At 48.5% G+C, this 19,520-nt stretch overlaps 1 protein-coding gene across 1 annotated transcript in view; it reads right to left on the bottom strand.

Annotated features, from left to right (window-relative positions):
- IQGAP1 (IQ motif containing GTPase activating protein 1) overlaps positions 1 to 19,520 on the bottom strand; it is a 49,974-nt gene that overhangs the window by 3,815 nt on the left and 26,639 nt on the right. Inside the window, exons 16-21 of the mRNA XM_019533199.1 lie at positions 18,414 to 18,516; positions 16,223 to 16,358; positions 8,673 to 8,760; positions 8,026 to 8,238; positions 6,616 to 6,782; positions 787 to 909 (exon numbers count right to left, since the gene is read on the bottom strand). Of these exons, the coding sequence (XP_019388744.1) occupies positions 787 to 909; positions 6,616 to 6,782; positions 8,026 to 8,238; positions 8,673 to 8,760; positions 16,223 to 16,358; positions 18,414 to 18,516 (830 nt within the window). The remainder of the gene's footprint in view (positions 1 to 786; positions 910 to 6,615; positions 6,783 to 8,025; positions 8,239 to 8,672; positions 8,761 to 16,222; positions 16,359 to 18,413; positions 18,517 to 19,520) is intronic.

Genomic DNA, 19,520 nt, shown 5'->3' with positions numbered 1-19,520 from the left:
AGAAGGTTCAGAGTTAAAGTTCCGAACAGATCCTATCTTTGCTCTGATTCTGGATGCTCACGTTCTGCACCTAATGAGACTATGGAGAGGTCAGAAAGAACAGCAGAGCTTAAGAATCTTCCCTAGGGAAAAGAAACACAATTTGTGTTATGTCTGCCAGACCTCGTCTCTGCCTCAGAGACAGTAACATGGAATCACCCCATACTGCTGAGTGGGGTACTCTGGCCCAGACCAACAAGCCATATAATGTACCCTGAGTGACACTGCCATCCAGCTGGGTAGGAACTCCGATACCAGAAAGTTCATCAATCTACCAGGAAAAGGCACAACGGGATTCAAATGGCTCCCAGAGGCTAGGAAGAGGTCAGAAATATACACCAATTTTTAACGGTGAGGGTGATTAGCCAATTGGTACAAGCTTACCTGGTGATGAGGTAGATTCTCCTTAATGTGGAATCTTTACTTCGACACTGAATGTCCTGATATACTGATGCAGAGGATGCCCACGTAAAGCCCTCTTGGACCATGATATGCATGGGGTCAGACTAGGAGGTCATAATGTCCCCATAGTCTACAAACACCCAGCCACATGTCAGAGTTTCACTATTTCAGAGCAGCCTGCAGACAGTCAGCACAGGCTAAAGAGGTGCTGGGCCACTCTGTTCAGAGCCTCTGACCAGGTGTTCAGAACAAGTACAACAGGAAGGAATGAGACCACCCTCTTCCCTCACAGTGACTGCAGGACGGCTTTAAGCACACTACATTCGCAGGTTAACAGGTACTCACTGGTTGGCTTGCAGGTCTTCAATCTCCAGCAGAACTCCCTTTTCATGCAGTCTGGCTGCTGTATACTTCAGGGAAATCTTTTTACTATTTTTGCCTTTCATCTCCCGAGGCTTTTTAGAGACCCTGAGAAAAACAGATAACGCAGTCAGATGAATGAAGCAACAAAAGTAAGTTTAAACAGTGAAAGAATTTCCCCGCTTTAAGTGACTGGCAAGAATTGAGTGATAAACTGATTCAGACTAACAGAAACAGATTATCTAAATACAGAATAACCTTACATTGCAAGTTATTGGAGGCAGAAACCATACTCACAAATATAACTCAAAAAGAGAGGAAAAGAGTGAACACAGTACCCAGTAACATTGAGCTTTGATTCTGTTTGGTGTCTTTTGGAATTATGAGGGAAGTTAATTTAGCAAGTTATATACAGCGGTGTCCTATTTATTGTTAGATTAATAGGAAAGTTCTTGTAGCTACAACACACCTTTTCACAAATACTCCAGCAAGTGAAAAACTTAAGGAAGAAACAACAACATCTATTCTGGAAAGTCTCTACAAGGTGAAAACCTGGAAGGCCCAGGCAGACTATGTACAGGGGCCATGTGTGCATGACTTGCAAACTTGCGCTTTTAAGCTCTTCATCCCTGGCCTCCCTGTAACCCTCATGGTTTCTTCTGAGGCTGTCCAAAGAGCAACTATTAGATCTCTTTGCCCTATCAGACCACTTCACTATCTGATGCTCTTCAACCCCCTTTTTGTTCTTCCAGACACAGCCCATCTGATTAAAATTCTCATCTTTGTCTTCAAGGCCAACACAGGCCCATCCAACCCTGTTTCAGATTCCAGTTTTATAATATTCTCCCTCATTCTACCAGTAATTGCAGCCCCTGTGCCCCCTTTTCTTCTGCCCCTTCTACCCTGTGTCATTGGCAAGGTTTCTCATACATCTTTTGCAACCAGACTGCACAGGCCCCCGCCACAACTGCATTCAAATTCCTCCTAAACAGGGTTTCTTCTGCGATGTCCACGTCTAAGGAGGCCCTCACCCAACACAACCCAGAAACAGTTGTTCAGCTGGGAGCAGCGATCAATCTAGCCCTCTAACTTCAGGGGAAGGTGCACAAATCCCTGTAAAGTAAACATTTTCCCAGAGAAGTGGTTTCCTAATCCCAGGAAATTAGGTTTATGACAGTGACAGAGAGCCAGAAGGCTCCTGTTACTTGAAGCAGAGCTGGCTACAAATACAGCCAGTCTGGGGAAGAGGCAGAGGCTAGGGGTGCCTATCTCAGAACTGGCTACTCTGCAATAACCCAGCAGGGCAGAACCCTTCTTGGGAAGCACAGGCCCTGCTGCAACAGTGAGACCAGCAGCAGTCAACTGCACAGGAGGCTAGTCAGTGAGCTTACTCAGCAAACACCTGTGGCAGCTCAGGGAGCCACATAACCAATGGGGCATGGCTTCCAGACATATAAACCCAGGGCCTGAGCCAGAGCAGGGAGCCCGGTCTAGAGGCTGCAGTGGAAGGAAGGGCCAGGACAGCCCCTAGCTGGCACCCGTGCTATCTTAGGCAAACATAATGGCTAGGCAAACATAATGGTGCTGCTTTGCAAAGGAATGGGACCCAGCATAAGGGGTTGCCTAGTGGTGCAGACGGGCAGCCACTGTTTGCGTTTGGACCCAGAGTGGATTAAGTGGTGTTATAGCCAGAGAGCTTATTCTTTTGTTATAGTTTATGGGTGGTTTGTGAAAGGGATTGAGGATGGTTTGTGTCAAAGATCAAAGTCTTTGATTTCAGATGCCGATGGCAAAAGGTCAGATGGCAAAGGGTCAGAAGCTAACACAACAAACTCTATGGTTGTAATTTATCCCTCTGTATTAACAGTGCTGCATATACACACCCCTGTCTGTGCCTCATTTCTAATTACTTGAGCATCTCATACGAGAGAGAAACTGACCTTGACGGCCCAGCACGAAACATAAAGTACCTATAGTAACGAGATGAGCTGACTTCAGTAAAGTTGTAAAATTAAATATGCTATGCGTGCCATCCTATGACCAAACAGGACCAGTACCACCCAAATAAAAATAACCCCCCTTTTTTCTGAAACCTGAGCAAACAAAAAGAGCACAAGTGCCAACTCGTTAATTATTCATAATTAGTGTATGGTAATTGGTCACCTTTGCCCAATATAACTTTGAAAGAACTTCCGCCCAAAGCAGAGAACGGAGAACTGTGTATACACTCAAGAAGAACAGATTGTGCACAACGAATGTTATCTATTCGCCTACGTATTTTTTTTTTTCTGGCGTATCCCCGTCTTGCCGGCCCGTCTATCTCTCCATCTCTGGTGTTATCTTTCTTATCAAGAGCTCCTGGTAATCTGCAGGCTGCAACGGCTTATGTGAATCACTCGGAATCTGTAACAAGCAACTCTCTTACCCACCCTGTAAATGCTGGGTAACATGATATCTGCATGCTGTACTTGAATAAATCAACTCCTCTGCCTACACTGCAGCACATCAGTAGCATAAGTAAAATAAAACTTTTCTGTGTAACCACCACGCTGTGTTTAAATCATACTGACTCCTGCTCACCGTAATCACCTACCTGCCCGGTCATAAATCCCCCTCCTCGTGCCAAGCCAGCTGTGCCGACCCAGGCTCGCAGGTCAAGGGTGCGCCGGTGTTAGGGGCGCGACAGTTTGGAGGTCCCATTAGTGCCAGAGGGGCATGTGACTGCCTTAAGCCCTGCCACAGGTCAGGCTCAAGGCCCACGCTGGGACCAGAGGGCCCACAGCAGGGTGGAGACAGGGCTAGGGGGCCCAGCATTAAAATAACCAAGATAAGGGATGGAGCTCAGAGCCCAGGTCCAGAACAGAGGGCCTTGGTTAAGGGAGCAGCGAAAACAGAGGGGCAGAAGCTGGAAAGGCCAAAGCCTCAACAAGGGAGTAAAAGCCTGAGGTGTCCTGGTGACTTTGGGAAACAAGAGTCCCACCTGAGTGAGGTAGTGACACCTGTGAAGCATAGGTGTAGTGTAAGGAGTGGCTGGAGCCATGACTAGCCCTTAAGGCTACAGGTACACCTGGCATGAATGAGAGTGCCTACTTCAGCTTAAGAGCAGGACGGAGGCCAGCAGTGTCCAGGAGGGACCTGCTAGCTGTTAGACAGATTGAGCCTTGCTCTAGGCCCCTGAGGCAGCCTCCCTTTGGCTCCAACAAGTACATCAAGGCATGGCAGGAAAGCAGGGGAGGGTACCCTAGAGGCAAAGCAGAGTGCAGATTGTGTGGCCATTAGGGGGCATCATGGCTGTCCCTGCAGCATGACCTGGTTACAATAACCTATACCATGAAAGATCAGGTGCACCAGGCTTTGGTATAGTTGAGGCTGGATAAAAGTTGACTGTTTAAGAGCTACACTGTACAGACAGGCACCAACGTTGCATCTAGTCACCCAGTGGATTACAAGGCACACAGACAAGATTCTTCCTGAGGGTTGCTAACTAGGCAGCAGAAATGACTTGCTGTGTTCACAAAACATGAGCAACACACCAAATCCCGTATAGCTGAAAACAAAAAAGGAGACAAGCTGCTGCAGTCTATTTCTGCCAAAGGGTTTTCTCCCCATTGCTAAAGAAATGCAAGCTGAGTACAGCAGAAAATTCAGAAGAGCCTCACAAGGTTTCAAAAAGAAAATAAACACCTTTTTGGATGGAGGGACCCCAGGGGACAGAGGGAACCATGGGAAGTAGGATAAATGGGAAAAGAGATGGCACGAAGATCAGGACCAGGGGCTGGGGATCAAGCGAAGTGAGGAGGTTAAAGCTGGGATGCTCCTGTCAGCCCCACATTCACCTCTCCCATGAGGCGCTGGAACTTGGGGGAATTTCCATCCCTTTTCCTGATGGATCACAGGGAGCCAGGGTGGGGGAGGGCATGAATGGTAGTTTAAACCTCTGAGAAATTCAGCAATGAGAAGCTAAGGTGCAAGTCTCTGCTGCGCATGGAGGCATGGGAGGGAGAAGGTCAGCTGGGGAGCCCTGCCTATAGCAGGAGCTCAAGCCTCACTGGGCAGGTCACCATGAAAGAAGCACAGTGTGATCTGTGGAACCAAAGGAGTGTATGACTCCAGCATGTTGCTTCCTGTGATGCCTTTCTAATTTGGGGTTTCTCTAAGTCAGGATGGCATATTCCTAACTCATTTTAGGGACCTCAGGAAATACATCTCACTGGTAATTTGTTCCAGTAAGCGATTGCTCCCCCTCTCCACCCTTTTAAAAGGGGAAAGGGCTTTTCATGTTCATCCAGAAGCAACTGCATGTCCTCTGCAAACCCAAATTATGTAACACTCAAACATCAGCCATAGGCTGCTGCTGGTTCCTCCCAGTCAGCCAAGAGGCCAGCAGGAGATGGCTGTGAATGATGTGGGCTTCAGCCCTGTCTTTCACACACTGACCGTGCCCAGAAGGCTGCAATGGGCAGCTGTGTTTGCAGAGCTCTTACTGGCAGAGGTTGATACATGATGGTTGTGCTGTGACAGCCTGTAGAAGCTCCTGCCCCAAGTATCCTGGGTGCTGCACAGTCTCAGAAGGGACAGGTCCTGCCCCGAAGCAGTTACCACTTCTGCAGAGAACAAGAGGCAGGCACAGGCCACAAGGAGGACAGGGTGACAGAGATTAAGCTCCACAAGGCTCCACTCTCCCCACGCTATTCCATATCTATGTCAGGTTGTGGTGGGAAACTGAAGTTCTGGGTTGATCTTTAAGGTGTCTGTGGGCTGCAACTTGGGATCAGAAATCTGCCTCCACATCCTAAGGAGCCAGGATGCTCTTAATACCAAGGGGAGAGACTCATAAAACACAGAAAGTTGGGCAGGAAGGGACCTCTGGAGGTCATTTAGTCCAGCTCTGTGCTCAGGCAGGCTCATCCCTGACTAAACCTGTGAAGGGCAGCCTTGTTGGTAGGTGTGCCACAAATTAGCCCTGTACCCTCCCCAAGCGCCCCTTCCAAACCATTCTGCCTACCTGATTTACTGGTTAGCTTTCTGCTTGCTGCCCTGTGCTCCCTGCCCTGCACAACGTCCGAAAACATCAAGAACACCCTAACTTGCCGCAGGTAAAGTAAGTGGACAAGAGCCATGCCAAAGTCCTGCCACTGCAAAGGCAGTAACTAGGTTGTGGAAATATACTTGAGAGATCCACGGAGGGGACCACACTCCCTGCTACAGAGGAAGCAAATCCTTCCCGTGCCCCAAGTCCATGCCAGTCTGAGAGTCTGAGGTGGACAGAGCTCTTGGTTTTTTTTTTAAATCAGGCAGCCTATCGCCGAGTTCCTCTCTGCTGATACTACAGTCATCGGCACATAACACCCGCGACTTGGCCTGAGCTTTCCTATATAAATGAATACATGGTAAAGCTAACTATAGTGTGTCTTTATCCCATTTCCCAAAGGAGCGACAGGACAGACTGATAAAGCTGTGTTGAGATCATCTTCTGGACTTCTACAATACTCTGGACTTCTGGGCTAATACTTGGAGTAGGGACAGAGCAACCATTTTATCACCTGCTTCCCTGTACTCTTCTACCCTTGGTACAATCATGTTCTCTCAAGTCCTCTCTTTTGACCTGATCATCTCCTTTCCTTTCCTTTCCTTACATCCACCTTGGCCTTCCTTCCATAGATCAGTTCTCACCACAGTGACTATAATGACTTGCTCAGATAATTATTCCCCAGACCGCTAAGCGAAGGTGTCATGGCTCCTCTGAGATGTGATCTATGTATTTCTTTACCGAGGACCCTATCCAGAAAGCCAGCACTGCTCTGAGGTACTCACTTGCCCTTGCTGGCCAAGTTATCCAAACAGGTTTTGATATAGCTTTTATAATAATCCACTTGCTCCTCATAAAAGGTGGCTTTGGAGTTCAAGGCACTGTAAGTCTGCTGTAGCTTCACCAGCTCTGCCTTCCTCCTCTGACGGTATCGACGCTGATTCCGGATGTCCTGGAGCATGAAGACAAGTGCATGAAGATTTATGTCCAAGCTGTTGCTGGATTATTCACCAGGCCCAAGTGCAACATTAAGAAAAAACTTTTGGAACACCTACTTCTAAATTTAAGACAGACAGTAATTAGCCTTTTCCCAGAATTAATAATCAAATATAAGCAGACAGAAATTAAGTACCTTGAATTGTTAGCTTAATAAAACTGGTATCAAAATTTTAAAATCTTTCCTTGCTAAAAAATTCAGAAAGAAGGTTGGGCAAGAAGACAACTAAGATTAACTGTGTTGGAGAAGCACCAGTTTTCATAAGCAACAACCTACTTTGTCAGACGCCAACCACCCAACAAAACATCTGCCAAAGTAGGTTGTTGCCCATGAAAGCTTGCACCTCTCTGACCCAGTTAATCTCTACTCTGCTTTCTGCCTGATTTGAAACTACTTCAGCTAACTACCTCTTTGCTAAGTAGTTAGCTACTGTTAGAAACAAGTATTACTGTAACAATGAACAAATGAGGATGTCCAGGTGCCAAGCCAGCTGTCTTGGTTACTTCTGATGAGTACGAATCACTTCTACAGGCTTACTCCTGATTTTTTCAGAAGCCACGTGTTATACTTGTGTTATACCCGTCTCTCACGTTAACTTTGTAAACATGCCATAGCAAATTACCATCAACATGACAAATGCCAAGCATCAGAAAGATAAAACAACTGATAGCAACAATTGTTTTTTGCTGCTCCCTTTCCCTTCTGTGGAACAGCAAATAACAAATCTGCCCATGTAAGACTCATATGAAAGTTGATTTTGTGCTCCAGTGAAAAAGAAGGTTATTTACAAAAACAAATGTTGCAGTAAAGCAATTTTTGTGAATAAGTAAATTTTAAAAGGAGGGGACAAAATGGGCAGGAGCATACATTAGGATAGGAAGTAAGAAAGAGGAAAGTTAATGCAACACGTTAATAACTCATTTTCAGGACTTTTCCCCTAAGACAACAGGGTGCATTCAGCCTTCCTCAGTCATTGAACCCTGACAAAGAAAAGTGTCCCTGAGAAAACACATTTCCCACACCTGTGAAAGGCTAGATAACTTATCGGGTGTGGATGCATTACCCACTTCTCTCTGGGACAGCTATAATATTACTTAGTACCTTGGGAGACTTCCACCGTCTCTTCCACTTGTGGAAAATAAATGCACCGCAAAGCTTAAACTCTAAATACGTAATTAACTGACAGTGACTCAAATACCTTGGCAATATCATTAATTAGCTCCTGGTATTTATTCATTGGGTCTGCAATCCCTAGTTCTGTCAACTTCTTCAGCCCTGTCTTGATTTTCTCTTTCTTTTCTTGAAGACTCAAGTTGCTGTCTTCCTTCACAGATATAGATTTTTTCATCTTATCAGGGGTTTTGGCATCACGAATAGCCCGTCTCTGCATCGCTCTTTGATGCTCTGCTTCCTAGGAGAGAAGAGAATTATGAGTGCATGGATTAAATCAGCTTTGAGGCCATAAAAACCCATCACCATGATTTGGCCTTTGATATAACATAAACTGCAGCACTTCAACCAGTTATTTAAATGAAGGCATACCTAGTGAACTCACTCACATACTGGTACCTACTCTGGCCTATCTCAAGCCTGCTAGTCACAATCTTCCCTGGCATGCATTTAACCAACTGCCACAGAAATAAGACTGACACGTACAGGGTGTTTCCATTTCCCTACTCCCCAATACTATTGCACATGCACAGGTCTCCAACATCAACATGCACACCTGCATGCTGTTTGTAACCCCTGACCATGCAGACAGACTGATATAGCCTATGCCCCCATGCACAGAGATGTCAGAGAATGCATTAGTTTAAAGACTGCAGCCAGACTGCTCTTCTGTACCTGCTCTGAGGTGGCTGAAGTTTCTATGATCTCCGTCAGAGTCTCCCCTGGTTGGAAGCGGATCACGTCTACAATTAAACGCTTTGTGCTGAAATGGAACACAGGACAAGTGAAAGCATTAAACCCCACAACAAACCCACATTCTTTTTGGCCTGAAATAAGACCAAACCTGTCACTGATTTTTATTGGCTTGATCATACTTACCTTGAGCCCAGACTGGGCCATTCGTGCACTAGTCAACAGCTGTTACAACACCATTACTGCAGCACCTTATAGACTCACTCATTCGAAGAGGCATGAGTCTTCACAGATGTGACAAAGTAGTCTGTAGCCTACAAAAGCTCATGCCTCTGAACAAGTTAGTCTATAAGCTGTCACCCTGCTCTGCCCAGGTTCACACTAACATAGCTAGCCACAATTCTCTAATGTTGTCAATGCTCATATCTTGCTTCTTACTACATCAAGGAAAAAAAAACTTAACTTGCTGGACTGTGGTTCTCACAGCTGGTTTGGCCTACCCACCCAGGGTGCTGCCCTGACCCACAAGCTTGCAGAGTCCTCTGGAGAGGTGCAGCACTGGGTTCTCAGGAGCAACTCCCTGTGGTGCTGAACATTTGGCTACACAAAGCCTTAAGGAAATGCAGCTCCACCTCAGCCAAGTCCTTCCTCTGGGCTGCAGGAGTCCAGGGAGGCAATGCAAACAGTGGAGGAGAAGTGGGGCAGGGCATGAACAACTTGTGCCCCTGGCAGCTGGGGAAGGCACCACAGTGGTGGAAGCTCGGTGGCTGTAAGTGGGGAGCTCCTGCAGATGCCTCCGGCACTGTTGGCGGTGGGGGACCCAGGGTTGGCGACCACCCACAGATGCTGCTGGCGGCAGCAGTGGCCAGTGGGGGTCATGGGCTACCTGCAGACACTGCCGGCAGTGTTGGTGGCGAGCAGCAACCACCCACAGGCATCGCCGGCAGTGCTGGCGGCGCTTTTTTGTAAGGGGTGCACCGCCATGCTCAGGGGGTGCACGTGCACCTCCTACACATCACCCCTGGGGCAGGGAGTAGAAGGTCACAGGGGCAACTCCTGAATAGCCAAGAACAGTGAAGGAAGAGGGGGAAGAAAGATGGGATCCTGGGAGGATGAACTGACTCTGGAGATGCAGCTGGGAAGAACCGGTGGGTCTGGGGCAGAGGGAAGTCAGTTCCTACTTATAGCCAGATCCCAGAAGGCAGTTTCTGGATGGTCCCCATCACTGCATGCTTGTCTGACCGATGGAAACAGCAGTGGGGCCTGTTGCTAACCTGGGTAAGGCCCTGCTCCCAATGCTAACTGGGGAGGCTCCACATCAAGAGATGCCAGTGGGACAGCAGACGTGCCCCTTTCTCTTTGGAGCCAGAACTATAAAATGTGTCACTGGCACTTGAGGGCTGCCTCCTCCCTTCTGACAGAGCACCTTAAGTGGGACTAGCAGAACACCACCTCAGAGCCTTTTCAACCCAGCTGTGCCCCTTCCCTGACCATCTGCCAGCAAGGCTCTGTCTTATGCAGTCTTTAAATCTGCTGGCTTCTGCTGCTTGGAGCATCTTCCATCATGCCCCAGCAATAGAGAGTCTTTTAGTAAAAATAAAGCAAAAACCTCATTGTCCTGGACACTGGGAAGGGTCTGTTGTGGCTTCTGCCTTCCCAGCCCAGAAGTCTGTCTCTGGTGTTTCTCCTCCAACTTCCCTCTGGTTCTGCCAGGGGTTCTTGATTCCCAGCAAGCCATGCCCTCGTTAGCTGTCCTACAGCCCTTCAGCCAGACTAGCTACCTTCTCTTAAGAGGACAGGCCACCCTGTTACAGTGGGACGAGTTGATGGGGCTTCAAAAAGGGGGACTACCAAAATGAGGAAGCTAGTTAAAAGTCAAAACGGGTCTCTAAGGAGGTGAAAATCTTGCAAGCAACATGAGAACTGCTTAAGAACACCACGTTGGAGGCACAGAGCAAATGCATACTGCAAATCTACAAATGGAAAGTGGGCCAAAAGAAAGCCAGCAGAGTTTAATTGCAGAGCTGCAGAGGCAACAAGCAGAGAAAACACTTCTTCAAAAGATGGAAAACAAATCCTAATGGGGGAAATAAGGAGCACAAACTGGCTAATCAGATGTAAAATGGTAATAAGACAAGCTAAGAAAGAATGTGAGGAGAAACTTGCTAGAAACAGAAAGGTAACAATACAATTTCTTGTAAGTACACAGAAGTCAAGGAGCTGGCAGGGAGCCAGTTGGGCCTTTGGATGATCGGGGTGTAAAAGGGGCACGAAAGGATGACAGCACCATTGCCGAGAAACTAAAAATGCCTTCTTTGCATATGTCTTCACGGTATCAGGGAAATTACCTCACTAGATTTACTCCTCTCTAGGACAAGTCAGTGGAGCTGACACAAACGGACGGAGGTTTCAGTAGATGATGTTGTAGAGGAAACAGATAAACTAAACAGTAGCAAGTCACCAGGCTAGGAAATTTGGTCGTCACACCAGACGACAAAGCTAACCTATTTAACGACTTCTTTGCCTCCATTTTCCTGAGCAGGGACTGGATCAGCCCCCCACTGGGCCTCCTTAGACCCCAGGGGAAGCGCACCCAGGCCAAGGGCCAGGGAGGATCTAGTCAGGGAACATCTGGAGGGACTGGACGTGTTCAAATCAGCTGGTCAGGACGATCTCCACCCCCGAGTGCTGAGGGAATTGGCTGCGGTCATTGTGGGACCCCTGGCACGGCCGTACGAGCACTCGTGGTGCTCTGGTGTGGTGCCAGAAGACTGGCTCCCATCTTCAAAAAGGGGAGGAAGGAGGACCCGGGGAACTACAGGCCACTTAGTCTTACCTCGATCCTGGGGAAGCTTCTCAAGAGAATTATTCTGGCACATGTCCATGAGGGGCCGGGGGGGATATTATGCTTAGGGGAACCAACACGGGTTCATTAGGGGCAGGTCCTGTCAGACCAACCTGGTGGCCTCCTACAACCAGGTCACCAAATCCTTGGATGCAGGGGTAGCAGTGGACATCGTCTTCCTGGACTCTCACTCTGTTCTCATTAAGAAACTGGGGGCTGTGGTGTTGACACCCACAGTCAGACGTGTCGCCAGCTGGCTGGAGGGCCGCACCCAGAGAGCGGGTGGACGGGTCATGTTCGACCTGGAGGGATGTGGCCAGTGGGGTCCCCCAGGGCTCGGTCCTCGGGCCCGCACTGTTCAACATCTTCATCAGCGATTTGGACGAGGGGGTAAAAAGCACCCTGCTCAAATTCATGGATGACACTAAGATATGGGGGGATGTGGGCTCGTTAGACAGGAGGAATAGGCTGCAATTGGACCTAGACAGGTTACAGGGGTGGGCGGATGAGAACAGGATGGGATTCAACACTGACAAGTGCAAGGTGCTGCAGCTGGGGAGGAAGAACCAGCACCATACCTACAGGCTGGGAACTCCCTTCTCATCAGTGCAGAGGCAGAAAAGGATCTTGGCGTCATTGTTGATGCCAAGATGAACATGGGCCGGCAGTGTGGGGACGCAGTCAGGAAGGCCAGCCGCACCTTGTCGTGCATTCACAGACGCATCTCGAGCAGGTCCAGGGAGGTGATCCTCCCCCTCTGTGTGGCACTGGTCAGGCCACAGCTGGAGGACTGTGTCCAGGTCTGGGCACCGCACTTCCGGAGGGATGTGGACAACATGGAGAGGGTCCAGAGGAGGCTTCTCGCATGATCAGGGGCAGCAGGGCAGGCCCCACGAGAAGAGGCCGTGGCCGCCACAAGAGAAGGCTGAGGGGGGATCTTGTGGCCTGTTACAAACTAGTCAGGGGGGATCAGCAGGCACTGGGGGAATCCCTGTTCCCCCCGAGCATGACCAGGAGTGACCAGGAATAACGGTCACAAGCTGGCAGAGGGGAGATTCAGGCTAGATATCAGAAGGCGCGACTTCACAGTCAGGGCAGCTAGGATCTGGAACCAGCTTCCAAAAGAAGTGGTGCAGGCTCCTACCCTGGGGGTCTTTAAGACAAGGCTAGACAATCACCTTGCTGGGGTCGTTTGACCCCAGTACTCTTTCCTGCCATGGCAGGGGGTCGGACTTGATGATCTGCTCAGGTCCGTTTCGACCCAACCAACTACGAAACTAGGCCCTGATGGCATTCACCCTAGGGTCCTGAAGGAGCTCAGACAGGAAACTGCCAAATTCTTAACTGTAGTATTCAACTAAACACAGCCTCAGCACCAGAGGACTGGAAGGGCCAATGCAAGTCCCATAGTTAAAAAGGGCTCTAGAAGGGACCTGGGGAACTATAGGCCGATGAGTCTAACTTCTGCTCCTAGAAAACTGGTACAAACTACAATAAAAAAAATTGTCCGGCACATGGATGAACGCAACTCGCTAGGGAGGAATCAACGTGGTTGTGCCCAGGGTAAATCATGCCTCACCAACCTACTGGAGGTCTTGGAGGGGGGGAGCAGAGGGACCCAGCTGACAGTATATCTGGACTCCCAAAAGGCTTTGGACAAACTCCCCCTTCAGAGGCTCTTACTGAAGTTAGGTAGTGATGGGATTACAGGGATGATATGTCAGTGGATTGGAAACTGGCTTCAAGATAGAAAACCATGAGTGAGTCTCAAGGGTCAGTTTTGGGGCTGGGGAGAAGTGAACAGTGGAGTCTCCCTGGGATCTGTGCTGGGACCAGGGCTGTTAAGCACACTCATAAATGATCTGGGAATGGGGGTGAGTAGTGAAGTGGCTAGAGTTGTGGATGACACAAAATTAGTCAAAGTCGTAAAGACCAAGGTGGACTGCAAGGAGCTGCAGAAAGATCTGGCATGACTGAGCAAAGGGGCAAGTGGCTGGCAGATGAAATTCAGTGTAGATTATTGTAAAGTGCTGCACTGGGCAAAAGTAGCCCAGACTAGACATCCACTTCAAGGAGCTCTGCTTGAGCTGTTACCACACAGGAAAGAGATCTGGGAGTCACTGGGGATAGTTTGCTAAAAATAGCAGCTCCGGGCTCAACACACCATCAAAAATGCACACAAAACATTAAGGATGATGAAGAAGGGAAGTGTGAAGAAAATGGTAAGTCTCATAATGCCCTTTTATAAAGCCCCGGTGCGTCCACACCTTGAATACTGTGCTCAGCGCCGGTCCCTGCACCTCAGCCAGGATCGAGATGCCCTGGAGAAGGGCCAGAGAAGGGCAGCGAGGATGAGTAGGGGCATGGAGGGAAAGATGGAAGAAGCCAGGCCTCTTCATTTTGGAAAAAAGGCCCATTAGAGGGGACATGATAAGAGTTTACAAAATACTAAACGGTGAGCAGAAAGTAAATAGGTATTTATTATTTACTATTTCTCTCAATACAATAACTAAGGGCCACTAAATGAAACTAGTAGATAGTAAATTTAAAACTAAGAAAAGGAAATTCTTTCACGCAGTGTATAATTAAGACCTCATTGCCACAAGATACCGTGGAAGCTAACAGTTTAACAAGATTAAAAAAGTGATTAGACAAATTCTCAGAGGAAAGATGCATCAGTAGCTATTGAGCATGGAGTGAGGAGCACAGCCTCTGAATCAGAACTTCCTAGACCTTGAATGCTGGAGGATATTAGGAGGAGAGAAACAGTGGACAAACCCTGGTCAGACCCAGTTCACTCTCCCTTTCAGCATGCACTCTCTGCCCCTATGGGACACAGGAGACCGGGCAAGATGAACCTACGGTCTCCCCCAGTAAATGGCAATACCCATGTTCTTGTGGCTGTGCCAGAGACAGCGTAAGCTCTCGCTATAACACAGAGCGGGTCTATGTCAACGGCACAGCCTCTGGGACTGGAGGATCTTGACAGACACAAGTCTGTACTGGAACCGGCGCAAACCTGGAAACCCTCGTGAAGGGCACCAGAAACCTCGTATTGCATCAGCCCAGTGGTAGAACAATGGGCGTCAAGGACTGTTCCTTGTTTCTCACTTAGAAACCGCGGCTCTGCTGCGGGCACTAACTGATCTAAGGCCTTTCACAATGTCCTGGCCAGCAAAAGGCTGTCTCTGCCTACACAGCTCTGCCATCAGGGATCTTGGAATCAGAGCCACAGAGATTTGAAGGGTCATCTACTCCAAGCCCTGCCCAGGCACAGGCCTTGCTGTTCCACATTCTCATGCGCCTGCTTCTTGAAAACATCCTAGACACGAGATTGTAGAGCTGCCCGGGGCACTCGCTCACCACTCTTCTACAGTCTGCAAGTTAGGAGGCTTCCCAGTGAGTTAACATAACTTTGCTTTCCTGTAGTTTAAACCCACTGCCTTTTCATCTGCCTTCTCTGGTACAAGAGAAAAGCTTCTCCCACATCTTTATGGCAGCCTCTCAAGTATCTGAAAACTGCTTTCAAGACCCTTCTCCAACCTTTTCTCCAATGCTTCGTCATCCTTTCAGCAGAAAGCCTATTTTTGCTATCATCTTCATTGGTTACCTCTGTATCCACTCTAGTTTTCCTACATCCTTCTTAAAACTTAGAACAAAAAACTGGATAGTTTTAACTGAGGCACAACCATCACCGGGTAGAGTAGATCTATCATCTTCTATATTTTACAGATAATGCTTCTGCTAAAGCACCAAATTTATATTTTTGCCACATCACACTGCTGATGTCATGGAGTTTCTAATCCCCACAGCCCCCAGGTCCTTGTCATCAGCAGCGCTACAGCCAAGCCAGTTATCTACCCTATTCTGCATTTTGCATCCGATTTTCTTCCCCACATGCAGCATCCCAGCCATCTACCTCAGTAAGCTCTAATTACAAAGGCCTTCCCTGTCAAGTACTGTTCAGGTGGTTAGGTGCCACTCAGGCAGAACAAGCACTTGGTTGTGAGGAGACGGAAGGATAACCTACATCATGGTCCAGTCCAGATGGGGCTCTGAACCATAGGACCCTGGAAGATCTTTGCCAGGTGCATCAAACCCAAAGTTAAAGGAAACATAATTAATATAGAGCTACAAGCTACCTAGAGTTAAAAACAGGAGGAAAAGCAGCTAGGAAGGGTTTTTGCAGGTGTAGACTCATATGCTCTCAGGCACCGTCCGATGGAAAGCAAAAAACTGAGATGGCTGTAGACTGCACAGTTAATGTCAGATTCACTGTAGCTGATTCGTTTCTGCCTTTGGCTTATGAAATATTTCACACAGTACCAGCCAACTACCAGGTCTACAGATTCCTGGAACTCATTCCTAGGGGAAAAGATGAACTGAGGTGCTCTACAGTTGGCTGGACCCAAATGCTGGACAATGCTGTGTGTGGAGCTCTGCAGAGCACTGGACCTGGCAGCAGCTTCCATGAGTTCTCAATTGAAGGCAGGGGATTTTATCCCTCAGTAAGCCCCCTTTCATGCTGCCCTGGCTAAAAGCTATATGGGCTTTAACAGGCCTGAAGTCTGTTCTTATTTTATTGCTTGTCACAACAATTATTTATTCCTTGCAGGCCAGCTCGAAGGGTACAAATCCTACCCCTTCTTTCAAGGACAAATGCTGCAGGCAGTTACCCATCACTCACTTCAGCAGGATTGTCCTTGCATCCATTTCAGCATTCTCACCACCAGGAACATCAAACTTATTAGTCAGCGTCAGAGACACTTCAGTCTTTGCTAGCATTTCCTTGTTGGGGTCATTAATACTGCCAGTCCCTTCCCCTGGGAGAAATAAAGAGAGGAGAGTTATTGGTGGAGGAACCTGTTTTCCCACAGGCAGGTGAGAAGATTGCACTCTTCACCTTCTCGAGCACTGCTGTAGGTCTCCAGTATTTTTTAGCCAGCACACTACAGAAAAAACAATATTGCTGTGTAGCGGGGTACTGGGAGGTTCCTGCTCCTTGAAGAGAGCCGGCAGCCTCAGAGGCTGCTTGCAGGTGGCAGAGGGGAACTGATAAGGGACTCACTTGACTGGAAGAGGGCTCAGGAGGGAGCTATATAAGCCCAGAGCCTGCACCGATCAGGGAGTCTCTCCCCAGCAACCATGAAGCGAGGAGCTCCTGGCTGCAGGGTAGCAGGACTCCTGAAGGGCCCTGGATTTAGTTAAACTGCTCTGCAAGCCTGGGGACAGAGGCAAGTTCCCTGGGCAGAGAAAAGGCTGGATTACAGGCTTTGTCTTAGATTAACTCTAGAGGTCTGAGGTGCCTACTAGAGTGTCCCTGTGCCCAGGGAAGGGCTGTGTGGGACTCGAGGGTCTGAGAGCCTAAAGGGGCTGAGTGCAGAGGCAAGGGAACAGTCCTGGGCTGGCAGGTACGCCCTCTGGGAGATGAGGGAAGTATGAGGGCTGCGTCTGCTGTTTGTTGTGTTTCTGTTAGAGCTCGGGGGCTTATGGTTTACGTGACTGTTTATATATCAGTGGTTTGGGCTGGGTCTGCAAGGGGTGGTTTCAGAGGTCCCATTACTGCCCAAAGGGCACATGATCGCTGTGAGCCCTGCCGGGGCAGGCTCAAGGCTGGAGTTTCTGTGGAGCCCAGAGAGCGGCATAGTGCAAGGCTGCAGAGCCACATGGGGCCAGGGGCCAGCACCTGAGCGGGGCGCAGCACGACAGGGGCCAGCAGCCTGGGAACCGAAAAGGACAAACTAGAGCTAGGGCCTCAAAGCCGGGCATGACGCAATGGGCTGGGCTAGAAGGCCTAGCTGAGAGGAAAAGGGTGGCAGCCGAGGAGGTCAAAGCCCAACAAGTGGACAATGATACTATAACATTTGCGAGGTTTGGGGCATGGTGTAAGGGAGGAAAAGAGCTACATAATTTGCCTTTCAGGCTACAGGTGCTCTATAGGGTCCTAGTCAGGCTGAGAGGAACCTATCAGGCCAGAGGGCTGGCTTGAGACCCAGTGGGACATTATTAGGAGTAAGATTCATTCTAAGGCCTGTTGGCAGCCTCCCTTAATCAACCTTTAATATTAAGAGCAAGGTGTAGTGGATGAACAATCAGGGGAGAGTGGCAGTAGGGTCTGAGCCGGGCAAAAGCTGCAGAGCTACTAGGGGGCGTCAGCCGCCCCTGTGGCCATGAGACCTGTTGCATCATATTTTAAAAGGCTATTTTTAAAGATTCAGTACCCTTGTCCATTCAAATAAGGCATGAGAGTTCATAAATATCTCAATTCCAAAAGATCCTTCTACAAAACAGGGCACACCAGGCTTGATTTTCCTGATATTTCTAGGATAAAAAGCAGGAGGAGGAAACATCTAACACCTTTCAGACCTTTATACATCATGAAGCAGTAAACAAAAGCTGAAACCCATTTTTAGCGAGACTTTTCAGGTTACATTTAGAACAGGTTAACACTAAGGTCTTTATTTCTACCTAACACCATGGGGCAAGGGTAAGAAGGTAAAAAGTTCCATCACTTATTTCTGCATTTTAATGGATATGCAAACGAAACAAGTATAAATAGTCAATTTTTTATCTTGGACATGCCAGAGATCTACTCCAGGACCAGTGCTGGTCAACAAACAGTAATAATCTGGAAACAGGCTGAATAGGGAACTTAGAGCTGTCTGCTCTGGCACTTTTCTTACAAAATTTTTTAAAAATGTTGAACAAAGAAAGAAGCAGCTAATTAATATGTGGGAATAAGGCAAACATCTGACTCCACACTCCTCACATGAGAAGGGAACAAGCTCCATGAGTGGAATAATCTAGTGCCAACTCCCCATCCAAGCACCAGGGCCCCCGACAGGACATGTCCCTCGCATAAAATGACAACAGCTCACCTATCAGAGACTCAATTGTGGGTACTTCCCCCAGATCATCCAGCAACTCGTGAATCGGATCGTTGTGCTCAGGAGCAATTGCATCTTGATGGTCTAAGAGCAACTAAATCAACAGAGAGAAACACAGAAACAAGTCACTGGGTTGTTCATCTGGGGCCATATTTCAGCCAGTGTAAAGTGATGTGATATGGGTCTGGTGTTCTCGCATCGTTTCATACTATTCCAAGGGAAATATGAACAGACAAAAGGCCTGGCCCAGTCACGTGAGGTGCAAAACAACTAGTCATGTGACCTTAAAAGAAAAAACAATTTCATAGGCTATAAGGAGGTAAATTATTAACCTTAACACATACAGACCATTCAAAAGCTGCTGTCTTTTATTTTGAACAATAAGGGCCTCATTAACACGTTAAGCTGTGAGCCACACACTTCGATGGGTATCAGCTAGCTGACCCTGGAGCGGTCCACCCTCCTGGTCCAGGATTCCCCCTGCCCTTAGGGTTAACCTACCTGCCCAGGCTGTGCAGCTGTGGGGCTGCAGGCCCCAGCAGAGAGCAGAGAGGCTAACCTTTCCTGGCCTGCTCTCCTCCTCCCCACCATAGACAGGATGGAGGATGAAACCCAAAGAGAGCTGGAAGTGTTACATAACCAAGGCCAAGTGAGAGGAACAAGTGCTGCCAACGATGAATGATGATGGATGTGGTCAACCGGTGCTTATGCAGCTGGTGCCGCCAGGCAGGCTTTGGGTTTCTTGATAATGACCCATGCTTTCGGGCGGGGGACTTGCTGGGGTGGGATGGGCTTCATCTCTCTCCTAAAGGCAAGCGTGTCTTCTCTTTCAGGTTGGCTGATCTTGTACGGCGAGCTTTAAACTAGCCTCGCCAGGGGAGGGGGCCGCAGGAAGACGAGGAGACACTGTCCGAGCAAGACAGGTGACAAAGACAAGGAGTGCTAAGGTAAGGAACGGGGGTCCAGACAGTCCCCCTAAACCAGGGGTGGCACACACAGTCTTGCAAGGCCTTAAATGCCTATATACCAATGCTCGCAGTATGGGGAATAAACAGGAGGAGCTCGCCCTCAGAATAGCTAGTTCAAACCCAGATGTCA

Source organism: Crocodylus porosus, unplaced genomic scaffold (assembly GCF_001723895.1).
Source record: "Crocodylus porosus isolate Cpor-Errol unplaced genomic scaffold, CroPor_comp1, whole genome shotgun sequence".
Lineage (NCBI taxonomy): Eukaryota > Metazoa > Chordata > Crocodylia > Crocodylidae > Crocodylus > Crocodylus porosus.
This window is presented reverse-complemented; position numbering and strand designations above follow the sequence as displayed.